The sequence below is a fragment of the Orcinus orca genome, chromosome 5 (genome assembly GCF_937001465.1).
Source record: "Orcinus orca chromosome 5, mOrcOrc1.1, whole genome shotgun sequence".
In the NCBI taxonomy this organism is placed as follows: Eukaryota; Metazoa; Chordata; class Mammalia; order Artiodactyla; family Delphinidae; genus Orcinus; species Orcinus orca.
The window spans coordinates 149,089,076-149,107,921 of record NC_064563.1 but is presented as its reverse complement, the minus strand read 5'-3'; the positions used below and the strand labels follow the sequence as shown (position 1 = coordinate 149,107,921).

Sequence of the window (18,846 nt, the reverse complement as noted above, 5' to 3'; positions counted from 1 at the left end):
ACCACTTCAGTTTAGGTGCTCAAACCACGTTGAATGAAAAGAATAAAGTAAAATCGCTTACGTTTCCAGTGGATATGTCATCAAGATTTGCCCAAATGTACGAAAGACTTCCTAAAAAGCATTCATAGCATTGAACTCTGAATTTGAAAGGCGTGATCTGATTACACAGACGTGCCCTAACAGCCATGTCTAATCCCCAAGTAGGAGGAGACACCAGAGCTTGTCTGTGGGACTACCGCACAGCAGAGGTGCAAGGCCGGGGGCAGGGGGTGGCCTGGTGTCCCGAGGCCCCAGCCACACATCACATGATGCTATCTTGTACGGGGCTTCACTTCTCTTACTTTTCTACAGATTTATACTCCTTTCTGTTTCTTGGTAATTAAAAAAAATAAGTCTATTCTTTTTCTCTAAATATATATATCATTCATAAATGAGAGGCTAAAATCCTGAAAAAGAGCCCAAACTTTGCTAAAGATATAATAATTTAAAACCAAGGGGAAAATAAATAAATAAATAAAACCACGGGAAGACAAGTATTTCAGATTTAAAGTTTAAATAAAAATTTAAATCATGGAAGTAAAATGAAATCTTAGATGTATTCTAACAAAGTACTAACCACTGGACCAGAGGCACAGAGAGACGCTGTCTCTTAACTACAAGCTGTTGACACAGAGCCCGAGGTCATGTGTGACGCTGAAGTCCCCACCACACACGATGACCACAGAGTCTGGGTCTGACCCACATATGAAGAACGTTTGCCTGTGTCCTCAGCTGTAACGGCCGCCCTGTCTGCACAAACTAGTATGCCGGAGTTGGGACACTCACCTTCCAACACCTCCTCCAAATCATCCACAAAGAACTCCTTCAGTGGAGGGCGCTTTGGTTTCTTCAGGGTGTTAAGAAGCTGCTGGATCTTGGAGGACACTCTGCTGCTCACGGGGACACCTGCCACGGGAAGAGAGCACTGAGGCTGGATGCGGAACCCAGGTCCAGAGACCACCCGCGTGAGTGCGTCAGAACTTGTAAATCCAACCAAGCGTTGGCCCCCTCAAATGGCCATTTTGGAATTTATTAGTTCATTTGACAAATGTTTACTGAATGCCTTCCAGGAACCAGAACTTGTTCTAAGCTAGCGGTTTTCAGAGTGGCTCAGGGACCCCTGGGGGTGCCCGAGACCCTTTCAGGGGTCACATTATAGACGCCATTTGCTCTTTCCCTCTCCTCTCTCACACGCGCACAGTGGAGGTTTCCAGAGGCCACACAGTGCGGGACGCCCAGCAGACGGAACCCACCCAGACGCTGCTCTCTCGCCAGCTATGAGAGACCAGCAACCGCAGCAGACAAGCCTACCCTTCTCACAGCATCTCGTTGTATTAGAACTGTTTTCATAAATATGTGCTACTTATGTTAAGAGATAATGAGCTTATTATTGTTATTTTTAAATGAGTTAGTAAATATTTTTAAAAATCTTTAGTTTTAATTTCTAATATGGTAAATATACAGAGATATAACCCACATAAGCTAAAAGCTCTCTGGTGTCCTCCATAATTATTAAGGAACGCCATTCCGGGAGATGTAAAGTCAGCCAAGACAGATAAGAGTCTGCCCTCAAACAGGCCACCGTCTGCTGCACAAAACCCAGCAGAAATATGTACATGTGCTGGTGGAACAGGGCACCAGCCTCGGTGACAAGCGCTCTGAGGGAAAGGCACGTGGGAACACAAGCAGGCGCTCTGGCAGAGGAGGCGAGGGCAAGGCCTGGAGCCCCAGCCACCCCCGTGCACCGCGAGGCAGCTGGCACCTCCCTCCTCCAGGGCTGGGCCAGCGATCGAGAGCTGCACTCACTGGCCTGGTCAGCAGTCTCCCTTGTCCTTTACAACACCAGCACTTTGAAAGAGTCCAGTTCTTTCCATCATTAAGTAGCACATACCTCATCCTGCATTTGCTTGAGGTTTTCTCAGGATTCAAGTCAGATGCTGCATTCCTGGCTGAAGCAGTACCTGAGCATCACGTCCAGACCCACGGGACACCCACCTACCCTCCGGGAGACGCAGGTTTCTGTCACCCGGGCCATGTGCCGTGCAGGGCTCCACTATCGGTACTATTTTTGGCTTGTGCCACCAATAAGAGCGTGAGAGGAGACACTTCAGGACCTCACGAGTATCCCGATCTTCACCCAGCTCCCCCTCCATTTAACAGCCGCTGGTCGTTCTGCCAGAGGCAAGGTTTACTGCAACAGTTGCTGAATTACTTTCCAGCTTGAGCAGTCCACTGACATTTACGGCTGACGCCTGACTTCCTTCCTCCCTTCCTGGTTCTCCTGAGAGGGACAGGTGCTGAAGGCCAAGACCTGGCGCCTCGGTGTGCTCACTGCTGCCGCTCCGTGTCTTTCTTCTTCTAGCACACGGAGCTGAGAACGAATGCTGTGCACATGCACACGTATGTACCCATGGATATGCACACCCCCTACACATACAATACACATGTGCACACGGGCCGCGTAACAGATACAGGTCTCTATCCTAGAGCCCCGAGTCCACGCCAGGGCCCCCAGTGCTGTGCTCCACGTCTGGGCGCCTTCCTTCTGCAGCGAGAACCCTGGCTCCCAACACCAACACCTTCGCTCAGTGCTATCACAGATACAGAATCAGTTCCAACTGTTGTACCCAAACCACTACAGAAACAAAGCTAGGAACAAGAGTTCAGAATTGGTTTTCTGTGCTTCCTACACAGCCTCGTCCCGGACCGAGGGTGCTGTGTCCATCACTGACCTCTGTCAGCTCTCTCCCCTCACCCTCTTAAGGGTGGCTACGTAGTTCTTGGAAATACAATCAGGTTTGTTTACTTACAATTCCTTTCAGTTTTAGGGTTTTTCCCTTCCTTCCATCCATTAAGTTTATGTTTTGAATGTGTAGAACGTACTTCTAAAAATCACAACTATATAAAAAGATAAACTCAAAGAAATGTCACTCCCTCCTAAAGTCCTTCTGCCCACCCCACCCCATGCACCTGCGGGCTGAACCAGCCCACTGCTTTCTGGCTTATCCTTCCTGCATTTCCTTCTATAGAGATAGTAGATTTATGCTTGCTTTATTTTCCTATTTCTCACACAAAAGGCGGTGTACTATAAACGTTTCTTTACTCTTCGCCTTTTCACTTAATGTCTCCCGGAAAAGCACCTCATTCCAGGTCATAAAGGTCTTCTCGCTACTCCTGGCAGCTGCGCGGTCCGCCACAGTGTGAATGTACCAGGTTTATTCAACCAGTTTGAGAGGCTTGGATAACAGGTACTTCCCAATATTTTGGAGGTATAGACAGTGCTGCGATGAACGACCTCGTGTGCACGTGTTTCCTTATTTTTAGAGGTGTGCATTCAGGGTAAACTCCTACACTGGCACTGCTGGGTCCAAATGGAAGCACAGACACAGATCTTACCAACTGCTCTTCCAGAGAGGCTGAGCTGCTTTGCATTCCCACCAACAATGTGTATTTCCCTAATTGCGAAAAAGGCTGAATGAACATCATGTGTAAGAACTATTTTTACATTTCTTTTTGTGAATTGTCTGTATTTTCTGCTTATTTTCCTGTACTAGGAGCTGGCAAACTTTTTCTTAAAGGGCTAGAGAGTAAATATTTGGGGCCGTGGCACCGTCTCTGCCATCACGAAAGCAGCAGACGATGTGGGAGGGGCAGGCGTGGCAGCAACTGAATCAAGACAAACAGAAAAACCTCCCGATAAACACATTCTGGATTTAAAATAAAGAAACTGGAAGAAGAAGAGCAAAGGAAAGCCAAAGTAAGGAGAAGGAAAGAAGTAATATATATGAGTAGAAATAAATGCAATAGAAAAAAAAGATAAACAATAGAGAAAAACAATTACACTAAAACTGGTTCTTTGAAAGATAAACAAAATCCAGTGAATGCTCTAGCTAGAACGATTAAGATGAAGAGTGAGGAGACCCTAACTGCTGGTGTCAGGACCGGGCAGGACAGCATCGCAGGTCCCACACCAACCCATAATGAGGGAACCTGCGGAGCGGAGGCAAGACGGACAAACTCCTCCAAAGACACAAAACTGACGTGAGAACAAAAGAGGAAGGAACACTGCTCAATTCATTTGAGATGAGTATTATCTTGATACCAAAACCAGACAAAAATCCCAGACCAGTATTTATCTCAAACATAGACACAAATCCTTAACAAAATACTAGTAAATCAAATCCACAATATGTAAGAGGGGTAATACACCATAACCAAGTGGGGTTTATCTTGAGAACATACCTTTGGCTTAATCTTCAAAAATCAGTCAATGAAATGTACTATATTAACAAACTATGAAAGAAAAACCATGTGATGAGTGTAACACATTTTAAAAATCATTTAACAAAAATCATGATAAAAATTTTCAGAAAACTAGGGGAAAAAAAGGAACGTCCCCAGCCTGATGAAGAGCATCTATGAAAAACCCATGGCTAACACCACAATTAAAAAGTGAAAAGCGGATCTTTCCCCTAAAATGGGAAACGAGGCAAGTTGTGTCCACTCTTGACATTTCTAACTGACATTACTACAAGTCCTAGAAACTGCAATAAAGCCAGGAAACTGAATGTTCCTATAGGCAAACAATTTGGAAAGAAAAGTAAAATGGTATTCATAGACAATATGATCATACATGTGGAAATCTTACAGAATCTACCAAAAAGACTACTAGAATTAATGTAAGGTCAATATACAAGAACCGACTATGTTTCTCTAGATGAGCAATAAACAACTGGAAAAAAATTTAAATACCATTTGTACAATAATAGCATCAAAAAATATAACGTATTTTGAGATAATTTTTTTTAATGTACACATTTTTAAATATTTATTTATTTATTTGGTTGCACCCGGTCTTGGTTGTGGCAGGTGGGCTCCTTAGCTGCGGCAGGAAGGCTCCTTTGCTGCGGTTCGCAGGCTCCTTTAGTTGTGGCATGGATCAAACCCAGGCTCCCCGCGTTGGGAGCGCAGAGTCTTAACCGCTGCGCCACCAGGGAAGTCCCTATTCTGAGATAATTTTAACAAAACATGTGCAATACCTGTACACTGAAAGCTACAAAACAGTGCTGAAATTTTTTTTTGAAGAGCTAAGTAAATGGAGAGATATACCATATTTATCAATTGAAACATATGGTATTGTTAAGATGCCAATTCTCTCCAAATTGATCTAGAGAGTCAGTGAAGTACCAGTCAAAACCCAGCAGGAATTCTGGTAGAAGTTAACAAACTGATTTTAAACTATATATTAAGATACAAAGGAACTGGAATAGCTAAGGCAATTTTTTACATGAAAAGAAGAGTTGAAGACAAACTACAGTACACAATTTCAAGATCTATTATATAACCCCCCCACACACACACACACATATACATATATGATCATGACAGTGTGGTACCGGTATAAGGACAGACAAAGCAGTGGAACAGCGTACAGAGCCCAGAAACAGGCTTCTCTCACATGCGGTCCACCGATCTTCACTAAAGATGCCAAAGAAACTGGATAGGGAAAGAAGGGTCTTTGTATTACATGATCCTAGAACAACCGGACACCCATATACAGCAAAGTGAACTTAGGTTCATACCTTGCACTGATATTAAACTTAACTCAAAATGAATCATACACCTAAACATAAAACATAAAACTATAGGAGAAAACCTTTATGACCTCGGGTTAGGAAAATATATCTCAGATATAACACAAAAATAGGATCTATGAAAGAAAAAAATGGTAAACTGGACTTCATCAAAACTAAAAACTTCTGCTCTCTGAAAGGCACTATTAAGAGAATGAAAACACAAGCCATAGACTGGGAGAAAGTACAATTTGTAAACCTGATAAAGAACTTGTATCTAGATTATATAAAGAACTCTCAAAACTTAGTAAGAAAACAAACAACACATTTTAAAAAGTAAGCAAAAGATTGGAACAGACTCTTCTAAAAAGATATATAGATGGCAAATAAGCACATGAAAAGATGCTAAACATCATCAGTCATTAGGGAGATGCAAATTAAAACTATAATGAGATACCTCTACACACCTATTAGGATGGTTAAAATTTAAAAACCGACAATACCAATTCTCGGCAATGATGTGGAGGAACTGGGACTCTTTTTTTTTTTTTTTTGCGGTACGCGGGCCTCTCACTGTTGTGGCCTCCCCCGTTGCGGAGCACAGGCTCCGGACGCGCAGACTCAGCGGCCATGGCTCACGGGCCCAGCTGCTCCGCGGCATGTGGGATCTTCCCGGACCGGGGCACGAACCCGCATCCCCTGCATCGGAAGGCGGACTCTCAACCATTGCGCCACCAGGGAAGCCCAGAACTGGGACTCTTATCACTAACAGTGGGGATGTAAAATGGTACAACCACTTGGGAAATCAGTCTGGCAATTTCTTAAAAAGCTAAAACATAAACCTACTATATGATCCAGGTTTTCTTCTAGGTATTGACCCCAAATAAATGAATGGATATACCCACACAAAGACTTGTAAAGGAATAGTCACAGCAGCTTTACCTCTAATAGACAAAAACTGGAAACACCCCAAATATCCATCAGTAGGTGAAAAGATAAACTAGGGTGCATCTGTAGGATGAAATAGATCAAGAAAGGGAATGAACTGTTGATACATGCAAGAATATGGATGAATTTCGAAATCATTTTGCAGAGTGGCAGAGGTCAGACAATAAAGAGTAAATGCTGGGCGATTCTATTTATATAAAATCCTAGAAAGTGCAAACTAATCTATAGTGTCAGGAAGTAAATCAGCGGTTGTCTGAGGGAAGCCAAAAAGGGCAGCAAGGAGCTGTTACAAAGGCATACAAGGAAGGAAGCCTCCAGGAGCGCTGGGTGTGCTGGCTGCAGTGGGGGTTTCACGGTGTACATGTCTCTTAAAGCTGATAAAATTACACACGTTAATATGTGCAGTAGAAAATATGTCATTTATACCTCAACCAAGTTCTTAAAATATTTTAAATAGGGACTTCCCTGGTGGTGCGGTGGTTAAGAATCCGTCTTGCAATGCAGGGGATGCTGGTTTGATCCCTGGTCGGGGAACTAAGATCCCACAGGCCACGGGGCAACTAAGCCTGTAAGATGCAACTATAGAGAAGCCCGCGCACCGCGTGCTGCAACGAAAGATCCCACGTGCCACAACTAAGTCCCAACGCAGCCAAAAAATAAATAAATAAATATTTAAAAAAAGAAAATTTAGAGAGTAACAAATTAAAATTTTAAAATCTATCTAACAAATGTAAAGCCTGCTTCATGTTGACTTAGTTTCTCCTCTTGCACCTGAACAAGGAGTTGAAAGACCTCAACAAAATCTGACCAACTGCTCAGGAGCATAAAACACTCCTGAGATACTCTGGATTTTTCTTTAACTCAAATTTGGCACATTGGAAGGAAAACTCCATGTGATTCTGATAAAAGATACTGGAAACTGTTTCAAAAGGAAATAGTACAAATGAGGAGACGAGACTCATGCTGACATCTCGGGGCCTGCATGTGGGACAGCCCAGCCATGGCTGCACTGATCACAGGCTGCTGAGGAGGGAGACTGCAGGGGCTGCTGTCCCAGGCGGGGCTGCTGTCCCAGGCAGGGCTGCCCTCATCCTACTGGGTCCACGAAAGGAAACTTCCCCAGCTTCTCATTTTCCCACAGTACCGTAGATCCAAACTCTGGGCGTCTGATTTAAATGTGAAGGCTTTCTCCTCCCTACTCCCCTCTTTCCCCATCTGACCAATTCCGAAGCTATTCCTGATTATTTCTCCGCAAGATATACACACGGGCAGTTTAAGTGCACCAGGATGATACCTGATGGCTGGCTCAGGTTTGCTAAACTGAAGACACCAAGGTGAGGTCCGATACCTGTGCTCTGCTGTCTCAAAAGAAGGAAGAGAGGATGCTCACCACCTGCCGTCTCTAGGACGCTCCTGCTGCCCCCCCGAGGGGCTCCTCTCATAGAAGCCAGCTGTGGACGCTCACAGTAGGTGTGCTGATGCTGTGCGAGGCCTGTAGTGACATCGGGAGGGGCAGAGTGCAGATCTGCTTTTGAAAAACAAACCCAGAATAAAGGTGCTGTTAATTCAGAAGAGCACTAACCTTAAGTTGCTGTTTAAACCCCATTCGGCTGAAGCTTCACTAGCTGAGCTCTAAGCAAGGCATGGGGCATTCTGCCTCATTTTGCTTTTCCGGTTGACCGAGGCACATCGGATCCTGTGAACTCTGAACTCCAGACATGGCCCGACAGCACTGCGTGCAGGTGGCCATCCAGTTCTCAGAGGGAACTAGACCAGAACCACCAACTACGGCACAGAGACGGTGCAAGGAACTCGCCTTTCCCGACGGCCTAATGAGGTTTTACTTAGAAATCTCCCTCAATGAAGCAGAAACACATTTTAAATCAATTGTTGTTGGAACATTTTTCATTGTATTATGAGAAAAATTGCCAGGCTTCTATAAACTATCCCCACGCCCCCAAAAGGCAAGTTGGCTGTCATGCAGACACGAACCTTTGCAGTCTTCACAGAATAAACCTACACAGATTAAAAACTATCCCTACTGCCAGTTCAAAAGCCTCACTATTAAGAGGCTGCAATCAGGTTCTTAAGGCAGAATGTATTAATGTCACATTTAAAGACAAACTATGTCAGGTACAAAAAATGTTTAAAGTCACTCCTCCCACTGTCTGAATGTTGACTCTGGGTTTCGTTTTCACTGTATGGCATTTTTATCTGTTCGGATACTGGTTGGCTGAGAGCTGCTGTAGCATCTCTGCTACAACCAAGCCTTCCACCAGGAAAGTACCGAGTCTGGACCTAGCGTGACGCTCGTCCACTCTTGAGAATCGATACTGATCTGTAGTCTCTTTAGTCTTCAAATGAATGCTCCCACCATCATAGATGGCACCTTGATACTTAAAATTTTTTAATGCCAATCATTTATCTATCATTTCATAACCTAGGCAGTATGCAATCTAAGAATTTTTAAAAATATGTAGAAAGATGAAATTATGTGGCAGAAAAACACAAACTCACTATTAACATAGCAGAAAACACCACCTGGAAAAACGTAACTTTTTGACAAGAGTTTTCACAACCCTTGAAAAAGCTTGATATTAATGAAATTAGCATTTTAAAGTACGCCTATCACAAAGTTCTTTCAGTTTAAAAAGGAATTTCCCTGCCCTTCCAAATCTAGCAAAAAAAAAAAAAAAAGTGATTTTAACAGTTATTAATGAAAAAAGGTACAAATGGTAACCTCAACTACAAAGTAGTTTCTTAAATAGCTGCATAAAAATAAGCAAACTACACTCAAAATAAAAATGAACTACTAGGACTTACTGGTGGTGCAGTTGTTAAGAATCCACCTGCCAATGAAGGGGACACAGGTCGGAGCCCTGGTCCGGGAAGATCCCACGTGCCGCGGAACAACTAAGCCAGCGCGCCACAACTACTGAGCCTGTGCTCTAGAGCCCACGAGCCACAACTACTGAGCCTGCGAGCCACAACGACTGAAGCCCGTGCGCCTAGAGCCCGTGCTCTGCAACAAGAGAAGCCACCGCAATGAGAAGCCCGCGCACCGCAACGAAGAGTAGCCCCCAATCGCCGCAAGTAGAGAAAGCCTGTGCACAGCAACGAAGACCCAATGCAGCCAAAAATAAATAAATAAATAAATAAATTTACAACAAAACAAAACTGAACTACTGTAATTAAACGTACTGCTTTTAAATATAGGTATTTACTTTGTGTCCAAATGTTTTATGTATATGATTTTCCTAACCCAAAATTGAAAATGATATATATTTTTAATTACCTTTACCTAACATTTTCTGCCTCCAATTTTTTACAGTCATCTTCTTTCTACACTTCTTTCCTTAGCCCAAATTGAAGAATGCTCTAGTGTCAGAAACTAAAACAAAGGGTGGTTTTTATAACAAGGAGAGGGAAATGGAGTATTTTTCAGATTTAAAAATTCAGGTCAAACAGGTAGCATATGAAGGTTACAAACAACAGTAAGGTATCAAGTAGAGCCCGAGTTAAGATGTTTAGAATCTACCAGAACGAATCACACAATGTGTACGTAAGGCCAGGCGAGCAGGACGCGAGAAGAGTGGCCTCAGCCACAGCTGCACACCAGGAGTCCTCCACCCACAGAGGTGACAAACCCGCCTGTACGTCTTTACAGCCAGGACCTTCCGGGGATGGAGACGCCCACTCAAACACACCTTACGTTCAAAACATCCCACAACCCTGAGGAGTCGAGGGCTGTCTGCTTAAACATTCTGAACTGTGGTCAGTTTCTCACGCTAAATATGCTTCTATTTCTAACCCACCAGGAAGCTGTGTTTACGACAGCTCGGCAATGGCTGATACAAGCAAACTCTAACCTATTCCCCTCACCGTCGAACGCAGAAGAGAGCTTCGGGAAGCTGAACTAAGCGAAGAGAACATTCAAACACTACTGCTTTCCTCACACTGGAGGTACCTGTGTATTTCCAAAATGTGAAATCGCCGTGACAAACAGGAAAATATATCCATCTCAAGCTGTTTTCAAGCTCTCCACTGTAAACCCCCGTGAGGGCAGGTGGGCTATAAACACCAGCCATTTTAGGACCCCCAGGAAAGCTACCAAAACAATCCTGGCAGGCTGTTTCCAAAGGAGCCTTTTCTCGTAACGCAAACTCCCCAGGACAGTCCTGACAGCCCGACCCCAGCGGTCTTGGAGCCTCCTCCACCTGCCGGAAGCAGGTCGAGGCGTCATGAGTTCTCACCCAAGACTCACAGCACGAGCTCCACAGAAATGTGCAGACGTCTGCAGTGACACAGCCAATGACAAACAAAGAGCATCCCTGATGGGCCCACAGAGGCCAGAGATGGAAGACGTCAGTCACTTACAATGCCCAGTCCAGCCCAATGACCAAGATCTTACATAAAAGCAGTTCAGCACCTGAGACCTGGGCCTGCCTGGGGGGTGTTAACCCACTGGGACCCCACCCAAAACACTGGCCAGTCATGGGCACACCTCTGATGCACCATTTTGGTTTTAGCAGAACAGCAGCTAACAGCAAAGAAAATGAACAGGAATCAGAAAACTGTGGGCCAGCCCTGGCTCCAGCACAGCCAGCTGTGTGGTCTCAGGCAGGCTGCAATCACGCAACTTAGCTCTTCCCTCCACACCTGGAAGGAAGAGGGTGTTCAGATGACCCCAGCAATACTGATGCACCATCTGAGAAGTACACTTTTTTAAGGTACTCGTGCAAGAATGTATATGGGCTTTGCATGCCAGCTACGTTACTAGTTTTGCTTTTAAAAAAATGACTTTAAATGGTGAAAGGCTTGCAATGTTTTCCTTTCTAAGATTAATGTTATTTATTTATTTTTGGCTGTGTTGGGTCTTCATTGCTGTGCGCGGGCTTTCTCTAATTGCGTTGAGCAGGGGCTACTTTCACTGCAGCGTGCGGGCTTCTCATTGCGGTGGCTTCTCTTGTTGCGGAGCACGGGCTCTAGGCGCCCAGGCTTCAGTAGTTGTGGCATATGTACTCAGTAGTTGTGGCACGTGGGCTTCAGTAGCTGTGGCACGAGGGCTCAGTTGTGGCTTGTGGGTTCTAGAGTGCAGGCTCAGTAGTTGTGGCTTGCGGGCTCTAGAGCGCAGGCTCAGTAGTTGTGGCACACCGGCTTAGTTGCTCCGTGGCACGTGAGATCTTCCCGGACCAGGGCTCAAACCCATGTCCCCTGCACTGGCAGGAGGATTCTTAACCACTGCGTCACCAGGGAAGCCCCTAAGGTTAATGTAGTTTAAAGGGCTGGGTGACTTGGAAAAGGTCTGGGCACCCGTATGACTGAGCTCTGACTGACATCTCTTTTCAGGTTGAGGGCTGTCTAACCCTGGTACGTGGAGGAAGAAAGGCCGGACGGCGGCTGCAGCCCCAGCCCCGCCTTGGGATGCCCAGTGCAGGGACAACCGAGGGCTCCAGCTGCACACACAAGGAAGGAGCAAGGGCGGGGACCACGTGCAGGTGGCAGGCCCCCGATCGTCAGGGACTGTCCACCTGTGCAGGCCGCCGCCTCCAGAGCGGAAACACCAGGCACTCATCAGGGACCCCGGGGGAGGCCCACAAGCCACAGGGTCTGGCTGGGGCTGCCAAACCACAGAAGCATCAGGAACCACTTTTGCTACTGAAAGGACATTTTCCGTAGGAAAAGGAGAAGGTGGGTCTGGCTGGGCGCGGGGGCTCCCCTGCCTGGAGGGGCCCCTGCGGCTGTACCGACCTACGCGGGCGAGGGCCGCGGGGCCTGCGGGCACGGCGGCGGCACTGGGCACGGCGGCAGGCCGCCCTCCCGGGTGAGATGAGGTGCAGGATGCGGCGGAGGAGGCGGGCGAGCCCTGAACGGCCTGGTCGAGCCAGGGCGCGACACCGGCGTGGCTCTGGAGCGGCGCGGAGGCCAGTCGCCCGGGCCGCTGTAAAGAGTCCTCGTCTTCTGAGGCGGACGACGTGTCTGTGGTCAGAATAACGAGGACAGGCATGAGGGGGGCGTCCTCCGGGGCGGAGTCCCCACTGGCCCCAGCCGGCCCGTGCCCTGGGCCCCTGCACAGCCGCGCCCGCGGGTCCACGAGGGCCTGCGTCTGACCGGCCGTGAGCCCCGCGGCCGGGCTCCCCTGGAGGCTCGGTCTCGGGGCGCCACGCCCGGAGGCACAGCCAGCCGCAAGCCTGACGGCCTCAGTGCGTGCTGTGGGGTCCCGGGAGTCCACCCCCAGGGCACCTGCCTCCCTTCAGCAGACGTGACTGAGCTCTGAAAAGAGCCCCTGCCTGAGACCACCGCCTCGGGCAAGGAAAGTGAGGTGAGCTCTGGTTTCAACCAGTCAGCAAGACTGCATTTTATCACGGGTTTCACAGTTACCAGTAAGTTCTTTAAAAACTGGGTAGTATCTATGGTTATACTCAGTAGAAACAAGAATTTGACGGCCATTTCTAAGACTTTTTTTGTAAGTGAGGAAGCACCACCAAAACGCTCTGCTTATCTTGCAGACCTGGTGTGTTTGGTTTTTTACCATGTCTTCAAACCAAACATGCACGTCACCAGTTTCGTGACTCAAATAACCAGACAGGCAGCAGCCTCGTGCTCTCAAGCACCTGGACAGGGTTTTCAAAGAAACTTCAGACATACTAACTATCCTGAAGAGAGACTCCACGTAAAAGTTTTCATTTCTAATGGTCACGACAACAAAAGCACAATAACAAAATAAATAACCCTCCAAATAGCCTTATTCTTTCCCATTTAAGGCCTGGTAACAACAAAACAAGTAATAGCTAGTGAGATGAGAATAATTTTAGAATTCTGAATTCAGGGAACTCTGTCATTCCATGAAGTACGTACTCCAGGTTCCTCTCTTTACTAAAAGACACAAACTGCATCTTAGTGAAAAAATTAAAATATACACAGATGTCCTGTAGAAAGCAAGCCTGCACCCCCCCCACCCCCCCCCCACACTCTTCACTACAGTCGGAGGCTGTGCCGCCCCAACGGGAAACCCCTCCCAGGCCACCGTGACCCTGCCCAGTACCTGGGGGTGTGTAGGCCTCCACGGCCATGTGCGTGAGGACGGAGCGCCTCTTGGAAGGCATGGGCATCTTCCTCTCTTTGTATTTGGCCAAAGCTGCCTGCACGGCCTCGGTATGAACATCTGCACGGAAAGAACAGCAACAAAAACACGTGTTACAAGATTCCTTATGAAGTAACAAAACCATGGTTCACGTCTTTATTTGTTTTCACTGAGTGTAAAAGGAACACAAGCTCAGCCTACACGTGGGTCCCACACATTGGTCCTAGATTTCCATAAATATTCCTCGGCTTGTAGATTTGACTTTGGAAATATTTTCAGATTTAAATCAAAAAGAAGAAATCCTCCAAACTGAAAATAATATGAAACATGAACCTAATGTGCTCTGACTGTGGCACAAACCACTCCAAGTGGCGCTAAAGCCCTGTGGTCAGACCGTCAAGCCGCTACCCCAGACAAGCCCCAGGACGGCAGAACCGCACAGGGAACGCAGGCTCTCCTGCAGTCTTGCTGCCGGTGGTCACAGGGGCCCCGCCACACTGCCACGCTTGTGGTCGAGTGTGAGAGAGCAAACAAAGAGGGGCCTGACGGTCTCGCTCCATCGCCCCTCCCTGGAGACCAAGACACTCGTGAGGGAAACAAGAGACACAAACAGAGACCAAAAGTGAGGGAAAACCCTGCAGTCCTGAATCTGAGTGAAAATTATCAGCATGAACACATGTGGCATTTTATCTTTAGATAGTATGTCTTAACCTCTGTCCCTAACAATGTCTAGGAATGATGACAAGCCCAATAGCAATGAGCATCCCTACCACCCAGACTGTGGTCTTAAAGTACCATCCTCACTGCAAGCACCCTGAGACATGGTGGATTCTAGGGTGGGGGCAGGGAGCACACAGGGGAGCCTGGAGCATTGCATCCTAACAGCCGTAAGTACACGGCCCAGTGACCCAAATGCCAGAGCCGATGTGGAGACGCTCCCAAAGGCTCATAAAGATGGGGCAGTTGGAACACCACCAAGGATAAATGCTGGAAGGTCTGAATATCAACTACAATGCTAAAAAACAAGATAAAAGAAAAGAAAGGAAGGAAGAGAGGAAGCAAAAGTAATTGGCTGCCTTTGGAGGATGCCGGTGACCTAACCCATTATTTTAAAAAGGAGTAAACAGATGGAAAGAATTGAGCGTTTCTCCAGGTTCTCCTGTGCCCTGTGGTGAGCGAGCACAAGTTTCTCTCCATAGAAGCAGTCCAGCCATTTTGCCACCCTAATGAACAAATGGGTCTGCCAGCATCCCAAGTAGGAGAGAGACTCAGGCCTGCAGTGCCTCTTGATGAGAGAACACAGAACCCTAAGTGACCTGCTGGAGCCATGGAGCCGCCGGACCACAGCCCAGGCCCCAAGACCGAGTTATCAAAGGTGGAAACACACATCAGCCACCTGAGGTATGTGAAACCACATTTGGATCCTGGGTCCAAACAAACTGTTTTTTTTTTTCAAACCACAGGAACATTTGGGTATTTGATACTAAGGAATTATTGTTAATTATTTTGTGACAATGGCATTATCTTTTAGAGATAACATGCATTCTTTTCAGATACAGAAGCCAAGAATATTATGCCCTCTAAATGAAATAACATGATCTCTGAGATGTGCTTCAAAATCACATGGGAAGGGAGGAAGCAGGGGATTGATGAAGAAGCCAAGACTGAGCCTGAGCACGGCAGGAACTGTGGGGGCTGGACGAGTCTGGGCCTCATCACACCACCAAGTCCACTTTTGTACGTGTTCAAATTTTCCCCAACAAAACGTCTTTAAAGCATTTAGAAACCTTATAGTAAAATGGCTCATAGGGTACTATCAGGAAAGATGAAAAATTCACACCTAGGCGTATTAAAGTACAATTTACAAATATCAAAGACAGCCAGCCAATCCTAAAAGCTCCCAGAGAGAAAGAGCAAATCATCTTGAAGGCTCAGGAAACAGACTGACTTTACTCAGGAGTAAACACTGGGTGCAAGAAAGCAACACAGCTGAAGAAACGAGTGTTGAACCTAGAATTTTATATCCAGCCAAAGTATCATTTAAACTTGAGGGTCTAATAAAAATACTCCCAGACATACAACCGAAAACACTCATGAAAGACAGTGCTCAGGAGAGAGACAAACCTAGGAGCCCCTGCAAGAGATCTGGCTGTGACGGGCTGAGCACACACCTTAAACGTTACTGCTGCCTTAGAAACAAACAAAAACCTAAGTACAGATAAGACAACCAACAACTCAAAATCTAGACAATATCAACATTACAGGGTATAAAGCAACAGATCCAAGAAGCTCAACAAACCCCAAGCACAAGAAACAAAGAAAACTACACGAAGGCCCATCATAATCAAGTCACTCAAAACCAGTGACAAAGAGAAAAATCTTAAAAGTACTAGAGGGAAAAAAGGCACAGTATATACAAGGGAACAACAGTAAGGAATAAACTTGGAGGAATAACATTACTGATGTGAACGCATGATTGTTAAGCTACAACCATTAAGAGAGCCGGCTCTGCCATAACAACAGACGAATACATCAACAGAATAGAACAGAGTCCAGAAAGAGAGTCACACATGCGTGCGACCGCTTTTAGACAAAGGAGCAAGGGCATCGGGGACGACGGGATTACCACATTCAAAAAAGTAAGCTGTGCGCCATACCTTGAACCATACTAAAATTAACTAAAATCTAAATCATAGACCTAAAGCTAAAACCTAAAACTATAAAACTTCTAGAAGAAAACCCAGGTAAGAATCTTTGTGACCTTGGGTTTGGCAAAGATTTCTTAGATGTGAGAACAAAAGCACTATTCATGAAAAGGAACTGATAAGCTGGACTTCATTAAAATTAAAAACTTCTGCTACAAAAGCCACTGTAAGAGAGTTCAAAGAGAAGACAAAGCCTTAGGGAAAATATGAGCAAAGCACATTAATGATAAAAGTCTTGTTTTCAGAAAGTAAAGAATGAGAACCAGATACAGTTCACAAGGGCAGAAAGCAGGTCATCAACGTCAGTTACATGGAAATGGAGGTGGGACAGGGAGCGGGGAGATGAGGACAGGCAGGGACAGGAAGGAGACCTCTGGTGACCCTACTTACGGTGCGTGTACATGCGTGTGCTTTTGTACCCAGGGCTAAAGAAGATGGTATCAGTGGAATGTTGATGGGGCCGTTTCTAATATCCTATGTTACATGTATCACTTATGTAATCAGAAAAGAAACTATTATCAGCGTTAGGAAGTTTTTAAAAATGTATATTAAATTGGTAAGCAATTATCTGATCAAAATTTCTCAAATCACTTCATCACACTCCCATGTTGACATAACATTTAAAAACTTAACATTCTTTTTAGGTATTCTTAAAACAAAACGGCCATTTCTTTATCTCTCTTGAAAGTTTTTCTTTATACAAAGGTTTACTGAGAGAGTTTAAATACAAAGGAAATATACAATCACACAATGGTGAAAATGTTAAACAGGCAAAAGAGTGTTCAAAAGTTATCCATATGTAATCTATAATTGAAAGCACAAATTTTTTCAATGGATGTCCTGATGATTCAAATAAAATATCAGAGACAAATTTAAATATTTATAAAAGCACTGACAGAGTGGCAGAAATCTAATTAGAAGGAAATCTCCAAAATTAGAGAAAGAAAAAAATACTAAAACACCTACAGTAGTAAAGCGGTTCTTGATGCACAAATCCACCAATACCAACCCCAAAGATCTAGGTAGAAAAATGGACACAAACATTTACAGAAATTATTCTAATGGGGGAAGGAAGATTTAGCTTTCTCCTGAGATTCCTATAAGCATCCCCTAAGAAGAGAACACTTACACTCCAGGCTACATTAAAACATACTATATTATGTGGAAGTTATATTTTTTTCTTGAAAAATATGATGTGGTAAGTTATGGTTCAAGTGAAAATAATTTCCGAATGGGAGGGGAGTTTGGGGGAGAATGGATACATGTATGTATATGTACAGCTGAGTCGCTTTGCTGTGCACCTGAAACTATCACAACATTGTTAATTGGCTATACCCCAATATAAAATAAAAAGTTAAAAAAAAAGAAAGAAAGAAAACAATTTCCTCAGCGGAGACGTGGTGTCCGAGCAGAGGCCTGCAGGCCTCTGGTCCCTACCTGACCTGAAGCGCTCATCCCGGGCGTGGCTGGGCCTCATCTTCTGCTGTTCCGGCGCGGGGGCCGTGGCTTGTGAGGGCCCGGGGATCCTAGTCTCTGCTTGTAGGGATGGATCTACTCCTGAAACACAGTTTTACAGGAGCACCTGCTGTGAACAATTTGCTTTTCCAATCATGGAAAAACCCATGTAAAACAGCCCACGCTTCCCGTCCACTGCTGCACAGCACCCGCTGCACGACCACGCACGCTGTGGTGGCCCCAACGCCAGAAGACCCTGAATTTGGAGGTCAGGGCGTAGACATCAATGTCCGCTTCCAGTCCCACCACCCACAGCCCAGCGCAGCCCCGCGGCCTCACTGCCCACCGGCACCCAGCCGTCCTGGGCCCCGAGCTGGCCACGTGCGCACGCAGGGCCGGCTCTCTAGGGCCGGCTCTCCCTCCCCTTCAGTGTCCCTGGTGTCAGCAAGCCCAGTGGGAAACAGCCCACAAAGCCATCACTGGGGGTGTCGCCAGCCACCCTCAGACACAGGGATGAAGACGGGTGCCAACCAACCCCGACGGGCGGCCGGCCAGCTCTCCACGCCCTGTCGCAGCCCCCCGGGCTCTCATGCCCACAGCCCCGACACCCAGGCCCTCGGACGCCACGTGCCACGGCGCACGAGCATGCAGCCAGTGTGGGCTGAGCCCTAGTTTGCTGGTATCTGAGAAGAGCACAAAGTGAAGCCTTCAGCTGGGCTTCAACAAAATAATCTGTTCAGTGTTTTAGCCTTTGTTTCAAGACATCTCCGAAAAATCACCTCCAGGGCCCCCAGCCCTTACCACTGCCCCAAAAGCAGCAGCCTATCCCCACCTGGGCCCGGGTGGGTCCTGACCTCCAACGCTGCTCGTGAAAGGCCACCTGGCCCCCAGCTCTCTGTGACGACACACAGAGAGGACAGAGGGGACGGGGGCCACAGGCGCTCGGCTGCCCAAGCCTCCCGGCACCGACGCCACCCCTGTGACTGAGGAGCCCCCAGAACACCAGCTCTGGCTCCGCAGGCAGGGAGGAGCTGCCCTCCGA

The 18,846-nt window shown here is 46.4% G+C and overlaps 1 protein-coding gene across 24 annotated transcripts in view; it reads right to left on the bottom strand.

The window, feature by feature from the left end:
- DIP2A (disco interacting protein 2 homolog A) overlaps positions 1 to 18,846 on the bottom strand; it is a 95,368-nt gene that overhangs the window by 52,632 nt on the left and 23,890 nt on the right. For 16 of the 24 annotated variants that reach the window (XR_004480546.2, XR_004480545.2, XR_004480544.2 and 13 more), the window contains 5 exons: positions 17,787 to 17,906; positions 13,606 to 13,725; positions 12,312 to 12,539; positions 7,951 to 8,088; positions 826 to 945 (listed from right to left, as the gene is read on the bottom strand). Coding sequence is in view for 18 of the 24 variants with exons in the window: in XM_033418547.2 (XP_033274438.2) it covers positions 826 to 945; positions 7,951 to 8,088; positions 12,312 to 12,539; positions 13,606 to 13,725; positions 17,787 to 17,906 (726 nt within the window). In the remaining 6 variants the exon portion in view is untranslated. The remainder of the gene's footprint in view (positions 1 to 825; positions 946 to 7,950; positions 8,089 to 12,311; positions 12,540 to 13,605; positions 13,726 to 17,786; positions 17,907 to 18,846) is intronic. The other 8 variants (XM_033418534.2, XM_012539061.3, XM_033418550.2 and 5 more) reach the window with 6 other exon arrangements.